Raw genomic sequence first — 8,584 nt, forward strand, 5'->3', positions numbered from 1 at the left:
GTTATTAACAAATAACGAGAGTAATGGATATCATATTTTGCATGAATTAATTTGTCTCTCTTTTTCTGTGTAAAATTGATATAAATGGTTCTTCAACTCCCTGAAACAAATTGGAAAGATGTTTCTCATCGATAAACTGTCTGGCGCTGAATAAGATTATTAATAATCGAATAAAATTAACATAAAAAATAACAGCTATACAGATTTTTATGAATCACTTAGAAAGTTTGTGTCAAGAATTGAAAGCTTATAAGTGTACTTAGCAAAGGTAGCATTTCTACGTAATGAATATGTGGTGGCCCTGAAAAGGGCCGATTGTTTTTTTCTAAGTTCAGCAGAACTGAGCTTAACCTCCAAATCCGTAAAGAGTACGTCCTTGACGTTTCAAAGCGTAGACCACATCCATAGCCGTAACAGTCTTCCTCTTGGCGTGTTCGGTGTAGGTAACTGCGTCACGGATGACGTTCTCAAGGAACACCTTGAGTACACCACGAGTCTCTTCGTAGATGAGACCAGAGATACGTTTCACACCACCTCGACGAGCGAGACGACGGATAGCTGGCTTAGTGATTCCCTGGATGTTATCACGAAGTACCTTACGATGGCGCTTGGCTCCTCCTTTTCCCAATCCCTTTCCTCCCTTGCCGCGACCAGTCATTTTACTTTAGTTCAAAGAACACGTCAAGACTGAATAAACTAGCAAAAGCTTGTGATGCTTTTTCGACGAATGGTCGTGGTTTTATAGACGTCGTGTAGCGCGTTCTCCCACCACTCGGAAGTGCACCAATGGCGTGTCGTCAGTGAGGTATCCCCACTTCACTCTACGAACCAATCACAGCCACGCACGGTGTTATATATATACCGGGTTGATAACTCGGAACTTTACTGTTTTGCTGCAAACTTTGAAAGCAAATCTCTGACGCAATGGCTCGTACCAAGCAGACTGCCCGTAAATCTACCGGAGGAAAGGCTCCCAGGAAACAGTTGGCCACCAAGGCCGCTCGTAAGAGTGCGCCAGCAACTGGAGGAGTCAAGAAACCCCATCGCTACAGGCCAGGAACCGTAGCTCTCCGTGAGATCCGTCGTTACCAAAAGAGCACTGAGCTCCTCATCCGTAAACTTCCATTCCAACGACTTGTTCGTGAGATCGCCCAGGACTTCAAAACCGACTTGAGATTCCAGAGTTCTGCTGTGATGGCTCTTCAGGAAGCCAGCGAGGCTTACCTCGTTGGTCTTTTCGAAGATACTAACCTCTGCGCCATCCACGCCAAGAGAGTTACCATCATGCCCAAAGACATCCAACTCGCTCGTCGTATTCGTGGAGAGAGAGCTTAAGTTTTTTAGAACTTAAGAACAAAATAATCGGCCCTTTTCAGGGCCACAAATCAATTTGGACGAATGAAACTCATTGCTAAAACACTGAGACAAAAACAAACGCGTTGTCAAATAAGTCTCTTGTTTGGGCCAACAAAATCGCTAGTTGAAAATTGCCACAAAAGAATTTGGTTTGAATTTGAAAGTCTCAAACATGAATAATTGTTCTGCTTTCAACAACAACGAAATATTTGGCTCAATAGGCGGACAATTCACACCAGACGGTGCCTTTTCAGGATTAAAATATCTCGTATAGAGGAAAATTTATCAACAAATATTTTATCTCCAAGTTACAAGATTGCTATGATATCATTATTATTGTTTCATTTAAGGGTTGATTTCTTGTCTGTGATTATTAGACAGCCGAAACGAAAAACTATTATCCTTATTTCGCATGAAACAAATATTTTTCGGGAGCAAAATATGTATGGAAGTATCGAATAACGAAGGATCAGTGCTAGAAATGACATTTCTTGCGTGTACAGAGGATGCAATTTTTTTTAACTACTAAATCTGATTTTGCGAGAAAAATTTTTCATTCCGGCGCACTGTCTGCATGTTTGGCACAAGAAAATCCTTTTTTGATAATTTTCAAAAAAGTATTTTTTTGGCACAAGTAAGACTTTTTGATAACTGTCATTTTTCTCTCAGTCTATGCTCTGAAACATCAAGGACGTACTCTTTGTGGATTTGGAGGTTGAGATCAATATCTGCGGAAAACAAACAATCGGCCCTTTCCAGGGTCACCACGTATTACTTACGTAGAAATTGATTTTTTGCTAAATCTTGATACTTTTTGTAATTGTTTAATAATCACTGAATTTGAAAGTAAGAAACGACACCCAGTTATGGAACCGTACTGTTTCCAATAATTTACATATATTTAAATGCATATTTTCGATTAAATGTAACGCTTATTCCATTACCGGATCACTGACGATAACAATTAAATAATATAACTGAACTAACTGAATTATCAACGTTATAAAAATGTTGTGGCCCTGAAAAGGGCCGATTGTAGTGTTGTTCCACTTTACTTGGAACTTGTGTATTTAGTGACAGCCTTGGTGCCTTCAGAGACAGCGTGTTTTGCCAACTCTCCGGGGAGAAGGAGACGAACAGCAGTCTGGATCTCCCGAGATGTGATGGTGGAACGCTTGTTGTAGTGAGCCAATCGTGAAGCTTCAGCGGCAATTCTCTCGAAGATGTCGTTGACGAATGAGTTCATGATGCTCATGGCTTTGCTGGAAACTCCAGTGTCAGGGTGAACTTGTTTCAAGACTTTGTAGATGTAGATGGCGTAGCTCTCCTTCCTCTTGCGCTTCTTCTTCTTGTCGGTCTTGGTGATGTTCTTCTGGGCCTTTCCAGCCTTCTTCACGGCTTTACCACTGGCTTTGGGCGGCATGATGTTTGAAGTACAGTTATTACAGACTAGAGAGTACCGTAAAAATGTGAGTGGCGTTAGAATCGTCGCTGACTTAGTAGCATCGGCGCACACGACGCCGAGCCAATCGGAGGAGCCGTGCGCGCGTCCATTCCGCTGACTGTTCCGATTGGCTCGGTGGCGTGAGCGTGCGAAGCTATAAAGAGGCGAGTTTATTGAGCTCAACTCATTCTCCATTGTTCTCTCAGTGACTCAACGTTGAACTAATTTTCTGCAACATGTCTGGCCGTGGCAAAGGTGGAAAAGTAAAGGGAAAGTCCAAGACTCGCTCTACCAGGGCTGGCCTTCAGTTCCCAGTGGGTCGTATTCATCGTCTCCTGCGTAAAGGAAACTACGCAGAGCGTGTTGGTGCTGGAGCTCCAGTTTACCTCGCCGCAGTCATGGAATACCTGGCTGCTGAGGTCCTCGAGTTGGCAGGCAACGCCGCTCGTGATAACAAGAAGACCAGGATCATTCCTAGACATCTCCAATTGGCCATCCGTAACGACGAGGAGTTAAACAAACTGTTGTCTGGAGTTACCATCGCTCAGGGTGGTGTCCTCCCCAACATCCAGGCTGTTCTTCTTCCAAAGAAGACCGAGAAGAGCAGCTCGTAAATCCATCATTGTCCATTTAAACAAAATCGGCCCTTTTTAGGGCCACCAAATATTTTTACGAAGGAATTTCTCCGTTTGCTTTTAAAAAAATCTTACATTTCCAATTGGAATAAAATGAACCACAAGCATTAAAAAATTGTTTCCCTCTTCCCAGCAATAAATTATACATAGCCACGCGAATAGAGGAATAAATGTTATTTTTATTTACTTTTACTTACAATAATGTTTGCAGTTAACGAACATGACTAAAACTACATACGTAACTAGTTCTCTGGTAAAATAAACTTTAATGCTTGACAAAAATATTATGGATACATCACATCTTCCATCATTACTTCGATTACAGCCGTTGTACGACTTAATCATCCGGCTGACAGAGTCCTGGGCCGTGCCACTGCCCTGGCATTTTACACAGACCACACGTCTCGCAGAATGCATCGACGAGGAAGCCGTCAGGAGATATAGCCTGTTGTCCACCCCTGGCTCCCGATGTTGCAGGGTTCGGGCCGTTCAGGCGCTGCAGCAGCTGCTGATTGTACTCTCGAATTTTTCCCAGCTGATCTGACAATTCTAGTCGCTGACTCAACAGATCCTGTCGGGATTTTTTCTCCTCCTCGAAGTCCTGCTTGTACGCCTCCATTTGTGCTCGGAGATGATCAATGTCATCGTTCTGAAAATTCATTGGATTCCATCAGTCAACCTGAATCGTTGGCGAATGACTGCAGTAAGTAAATAAATAAATTGTAAATTAATTTCAGAGGGAATAAGATGAATCCTTTGCCTTGATTATTAAATTATATAGTTTAAGATCCGGATGGATTATCTTTCGAACGTTATCTCGATTGTTTTTCCATCTTCATAATGTAAAATGTATCACAATTACCAGTGGATTTTACATCACGCAGGAGTCCCTAAAAATTATGACTAAACTACCGCAATAATTATCGTCATTTAAAAATTAATCGAAATTCCTCCCTCCGGAAAATATTAAATTTGGGAAAAATGAATAATGATTGGAAGAGTTCGTCGAAAGTCATGTGCAACATAGTCATCTTTTAGATTAACATGAGGCTCGCTTAAGAAATGCCTCCATTGGAGAAATACAATTTTGAAAAAATAAATGTTTCCCCCAGGTAAATGAATGCGGCAAAAAAAATTTTCCCAGTGTAACCAAAACAAGAAACTCCCAAGATATTTACATGATCCTCAGCGATGGCCAGTCTCGCCCTGAGTCCCTCCAGCTCAACGTCCTTCCTCTCGATCTCCAGCTTGAGCCTGGTTACCTCGGACACCAGATCGTCATGCCGTTTCTCCAGCACTTTATTGTTATCCCGAAGGCTGCTCATCTGCGCCTCGTACAGCATGCTCTGAGAATTGAGTGAAGCCCTCTCGCCATTGAGGGACTCCCTCTCCTGCTCGAACTGCAGCTTCTCAGCGAGGAAACTCTTCTTCTCGAGTTCAAACACCTCCTTCGCCTCCTCCAGGCCCTTCCTCTCCCTCAGCACATCGAGTTTCCCCGGCTCCTGCGAGGCCTTTCGCTCCACTGGCTTCGAGTTCTCCTCTCGAAGGATCTCAAGCTCGTGGAGTGCTGCGTTGTAATCCGAAAATATCCCCTCGAACAGCTTCTGTGCTTTTATCAGGTTCTGCCTCTCGTTGATGTTCTTCAGCTGTTCCTCGATCAGCTGGGCTCTGGCGTCGTCCAACAGCTGTTTGTGCTTCAGTCTGGTGTCCATGGTGAGGTCAGAGGGCTCGAAGTTCTCGTAGTAGTCTAGTGTCTCGATGCAGCGCTTCAGGCACTCCTGGATATCAGTGAAACGACTCATCTGCTCTGTGTAACATCTCGCCAGTGTTCCGAGTTTCTCGTTGTAGTGGGTGAAGTTGTCCAGGAACTGCTTGCGATATTTCTCGTCTGACTTTTCAGAATCGACGTTGAGTTGCAGGGGGGCGAAGGAGCTCTCACTGAGGACCCTTATTTGCTCCTTCAGGGAGTGGATTATCTCCTGCTGGTAGTGCATGCAGCGATCCTGCAGAGACTTCTCGAGGATTATCTGAGTGAGGGATGCCTCACTGGGGAGGCTCTGGACGTCTTGGGTCACTGAGGTTTTTGCAGAGGCTTGGGAGGGTATACTGTCCAGTCCTGGCGAGGGACTTTTCGCGGGGGCCAGGGAGGGGTACTCGATGTTCTTCTGGTCGGATGCACTCATGGATTCACCGATCTGTGGGGTTTTTCATTAATTAGGCATTATTTTCTTTTTTTAGGGCTTTCTTTGATTTGGATAAATGAATTGAATGAGCCCTTTTTTTAGATTGTTTTCTTGATTATTTATTGGGAATGAGAATTAACAACTCGGACATTTTTAGGAATTTATCTGAATTCAGAGTTATATTAGTTGAATTTTGTAGAGTTAGTTTTTTAAATATTTTATTCTTATGAATAACTTATGAAAATTTATTTCAATCATTTTAAAAAAAATTTTCGTCTAGTTTTCCTATGGTTCATTGGGAATCAAAATTAAAACCTAGGACGTTTTAAGGAGTTTATCTGAATTCAGAGTTATATTAGTTGAATTTTGTTGAGTTATTTTTTTAAATATTTTGATGTTATGAATAACTTATGAAAATTGATTTCAATGACTTTCTTTATTTTTTTTTCTTGTTCGTTTGTGATTCAATGGGAATGAGAATAAAAAATTAGAAAATTTTAGGGATTTTAGCTGAATCAAGAGTTATTTTCATTGAATTTTCCAGTCTTTTTTTTTAACATTCCATTGCTATGAATAAATGACAAAAATTATTTGAACTTGAACATTCCCTACTGTTTGTAACCACTTCGATAAAATAATTTTTCGAGTAAAAAATTGACTGTTTATAAATTATTTATAAACACATATTATTCTTAAAATTTAATTCTCCACAAAAAACATCTTCCAAAATTTTCTTTCTAAATGACTCGTTTACGAGATGAATAAATAATGACGGAAAATGTCAAATTTTCACTTCATCATTGAATTGTTTTTTTTTTCAGAAGAAGTTTGATTTTTTAATTGACTCACCATTTCTCCTGAAAATCTCGGGCTCATCATCGAGGCCTCCATGGTCAATTTCGTCTTCAATTCTGTGTTTTCATTCTTCAAGAGAGTAATCATGTTACGCGTCTCTGCGAATTTCTGCTTGTGATTCTCATGGACTTTTTTCAGTTCCTCTTGGTAAGTCGCCAACGTGTTGAAATGGTATTTCATGGTGTTGTTGTTCTGTGAGAGAGTGTCCTTCAATTTCTGATTCTCCTGGAGTAGTTCCACGACTTTCTTCTCGATTTCTTCTTGACTCAGAGTGGAAACTATGGAAGTATCCTAGAATTTTGAAGAGAAAATAGGATAGATTAATCAATTCAATGCTATTATTTTTGCATCTCGTTTAATATATTTAATTATTTCAATGACGATTGATTGTCAGTTCTAGTTGAAAATGTCGCGAGGACTCCAGTGGTGAAACAATAAGACGATTCAAATTGACTTAGAAAACTTAGAAACTCTTCGCTGAGTTTTCGAGGAATATCTCCTAATCTAGGGGAAATAGCGACAATTTTGTCATCACCTTTTTTGTAGAGAAAATTGAGGGCTACAAAAAAGGTCATGACAAAAATTTTGCTATCTCCCTTAGATTCCGAGATATTCATTGAAATCTGATCAAAAATCAAAATTGACTTGAACAGTTTTACCACTTCGCTACTGAATTTTTTGTTTGGCTCTTAATTAGCTAGAGAAAATGGCTCTTGACATTTTGATCTCTTATAATCCTCATTTGATTGGACAATAAAGGAATAAGATTTCCTTGACAATTCTATGTTAATCATTTCAATAAAAAAATACGCACTGAAATTCAATAAATACATCTGCATTTAAATTCATTAAAATATGTGTATTAAGATTCAAAACATAATTTTTTTATTATGTTCATTCTTCGACCAAGCTTAAAGGAACAATAAAAAAGGAACATAATGAAATTCCAATTAATTAACAAACCTCATTTTGCAAACTCTGAAAATTATGAAATGTTGAAAAGAAATTTTAATATATCTAATTATTTCAGTGCCGATTGATTCACGATTCTAGGAGGAATTCTACCTCGTCAAGTCACTAGAACTCAAGATGAAAGAATAATTACAAAAAACGTAAAGTTCAAGAATTCTGCATTAACGCACTGACAATTTCATTTTAACAAAAAAAACGAAAAAAAAATCCAAACAGATCCTCCATAAATACACTTCCCTGCAAATACGTTAAAATTTATTCATCGAGATCAGAATCCGCCAGGTTTTTCTCAAAAATGTTTTCCTACGTATTTCCTAACCCTCAAAACAATTTTTAAAAAATGTCAATTAAATCTCAGTGATTTAATTCCAACTTACAACAGTCAAACTCTGTTCCTTGATCTGTTCATAATCCGCCAGGGAGGCAGTATTAACAAAATCCATGGAGCTCTTCCCCAGGACGACGAAGGAAGTCTCCTCGTCCTCCTCCTGATTGAAGTGCTGACTCCTCATGGAGCAGGCCCCAGTGGAAAACACAGGTTCATTGAGCCTGAACCTGGGCTTTCCATTATCCATGACAACCCCCAGACTCTCGAAAGCACTTTTCGTCATGGACTCAGGCTCCTCTCCTCGCACATCTCCACCACCGGGTCCCATTATCCCCTTGAAATCCGAGATCGACATCGAGAGCTCGACGAAGACCCAAAGTACAACGAAACTGGAGTCCAAAACCGGAATTGAGAAAAAATTGTCGCGAGATGTGTCGCAATAATTTTCATCACCTCGCACAACGTCACACAACTAATATTAATTAATTACTCAGGTAATTAATCGGTTAATTAATGGGTTAAGTCCTTACGATCAGTGACAAAACTGTCACGAGTGGAGTGAACCTCAGCAAATGGATTCACATGACAAGTTATTTCGCCGAATGATTCAATGAGATTTTTTCCGTTGTTATGATGCTGTTGCGTCAATAATTCCTCAGGGGCTCGTCCCCCATTGGTTGGAACTGCGCGACGACTTGACGGATCAGAAATCGAGCGAAAAAAAATTGAGAGGAGCTGATGAATCCCGTTGGTTGCCGCCAGGAGACGTCGAACCAATGAAACCGAAGGTCAGGGCTCTCCGCCAATGGGA

General features: G+C 40.5%; 4 protein-coding genes across 5 annotated transcripts; 1 reads left to right on the top strand and 3 right to left on the bottom strand.

Moving 5' to 3' along the window:
- Positions 1–300: 300 nt before the first annotated feature.
- LOC107048969 (histone H4) lies at positions 301–696 on the bottom strand. The gene has a single exon (XM_015272451.2). The coding sequence runs from the start codon at positions 656–658 to the stop codon at positions 347–349; it is 312 nt and encodes a 103-aa protein (XP_015127937.1). The 5' UTR covers positions 659–696; the 3' UTR covers positions 301–346.
- Positions 697–2,402: 1,706 nt separating this feature from the next.
- LOC107048967 (histone H2B) lies at positions 2,403–2,805 on the bottom strand. Its single transcript, XM_015272449.1, has one exon. The coding sequence runs from the start codon at positions 2,777–2,779 to the stop codon at positions 2,408–2,410; it is 372 nt and encodes a 123-aa protein (XP_015127935.1). The 5' UTR covers positions 2,780–2,805; the 3' UTR covers positions 2,403–2,407.
- Positions 2,806–3,005: 200 nt separating this feature from the next.
- On the top strand, positions 3,006–3,456 carry LOC107048879 (histone H2A). Its single transcript, XM_015272320.1, has one exon. The coding sequence runs from the start codon at positions 3,037–3,039 to the stop codon at positions 3,412–3,414; it is 378 nt and encodes a 125-aa protein (XP_015127806.1). The 5' UTR covers positions 3,006–3,036; the 3' UTR covers positions 3,415–3,456.
- Positions 3,457–3,594: 138 nt separating this feature from the next.
- On the bottom strand, positions 3,595–8,433 carry LOC107048959 (spindle pole body component 110). Of its 2 annotated transcripts, none has more exons than XM_015272438.1 (5): positions 8,304–8,433; positions 7,823–8,162; positions 6,468–6,764; positions 4,614–5,630; positions 3,595–4,084 (listed from the first exon to the last, which is right to left on the bottom strand). In XM_015272438.1, exons 2-5 carry the CDS (start codon positions 8,126–8,128, stop codon positions 3,773–3,775), a joined length of 1,932 nt encoding a protein of 643 aa, XP_015127924.1. In that variant the 5' UTR covers positions 8,129–8,162; positions 8,304–8,433; the 3' UTR covers positions 3,595–3,772. The 2 variants fall into 2 exon arrangements, with proteins under 2 accessions (XP_015127924.1, XP_015127926.1); XM_015272440.1 differs by having other exon boundaries at positions 7,823–8,226.
- Between the last annotated feature and the right edge of the window lie 151 nt (positions 8,434–8,584).

Source organism: Diachasma alloeum, unplaced genomic scaffold (assembly GCF_001412515.2).
Source record: "Diachasma alloeum isolate Michigan unplaced genomic scaffold, Dall2.0 Dall_scaffold_00198, whole genome shotgun sequence".
In the NCBI taxonomy this organism is placed as follows: Eukaryota; Metazoa; Arthropoda; class Insecta; order Hymenoptera; family Braconidae; genus Diachasma; species Diachasma alloeum.

Bases quoted from the DNA above. Each gene is read 5' to 3' on its own strand.
- LOC107048879 (XM_015272320.1), top strand. From the start codon at position 3,037: ATGTCTGGCCGTGGCAAAGGTGGAAAAGTAAAGGGAAAGTCCAAGACT.
- LOC107048959 (XM_015272438.1), bottom strand. From the start codon at position 8,128: ATGTCGATCTCGGATTTCAAGGGGATAATGGGACCCGGTGGTGGAGAT. The intron at 6,765-7,822 runs GTAAGTTGGAAT...TCAAAATTCTAG, and splicing joins AGGAACAGAGTTTGACTGTT to GATACTTCCATAGTTTCCAC. The intron at 5,631-6,467 runs GTGAGTCAATTA...AAAACCCCACAG, and splicing joins CGAGATTTTCAGGAGAAATG to ATCGGTGAATCCATGAGTGC.
- LOC107048967 (XM_015272449.1), bottom strand. From the start codon at position 2,779: ATGCCGCCCAAAGCCAGTGGTAAAGCCGTGAAGAAGGCTGGAAAGGCC.
- LOC107048969 (XM_015272451.2), bottom strand. From the start codon at position 658: ATGACTGGTCGCGGCAAGGGAGGAAAGGGATTGGGAAAAGGAGGAGCC.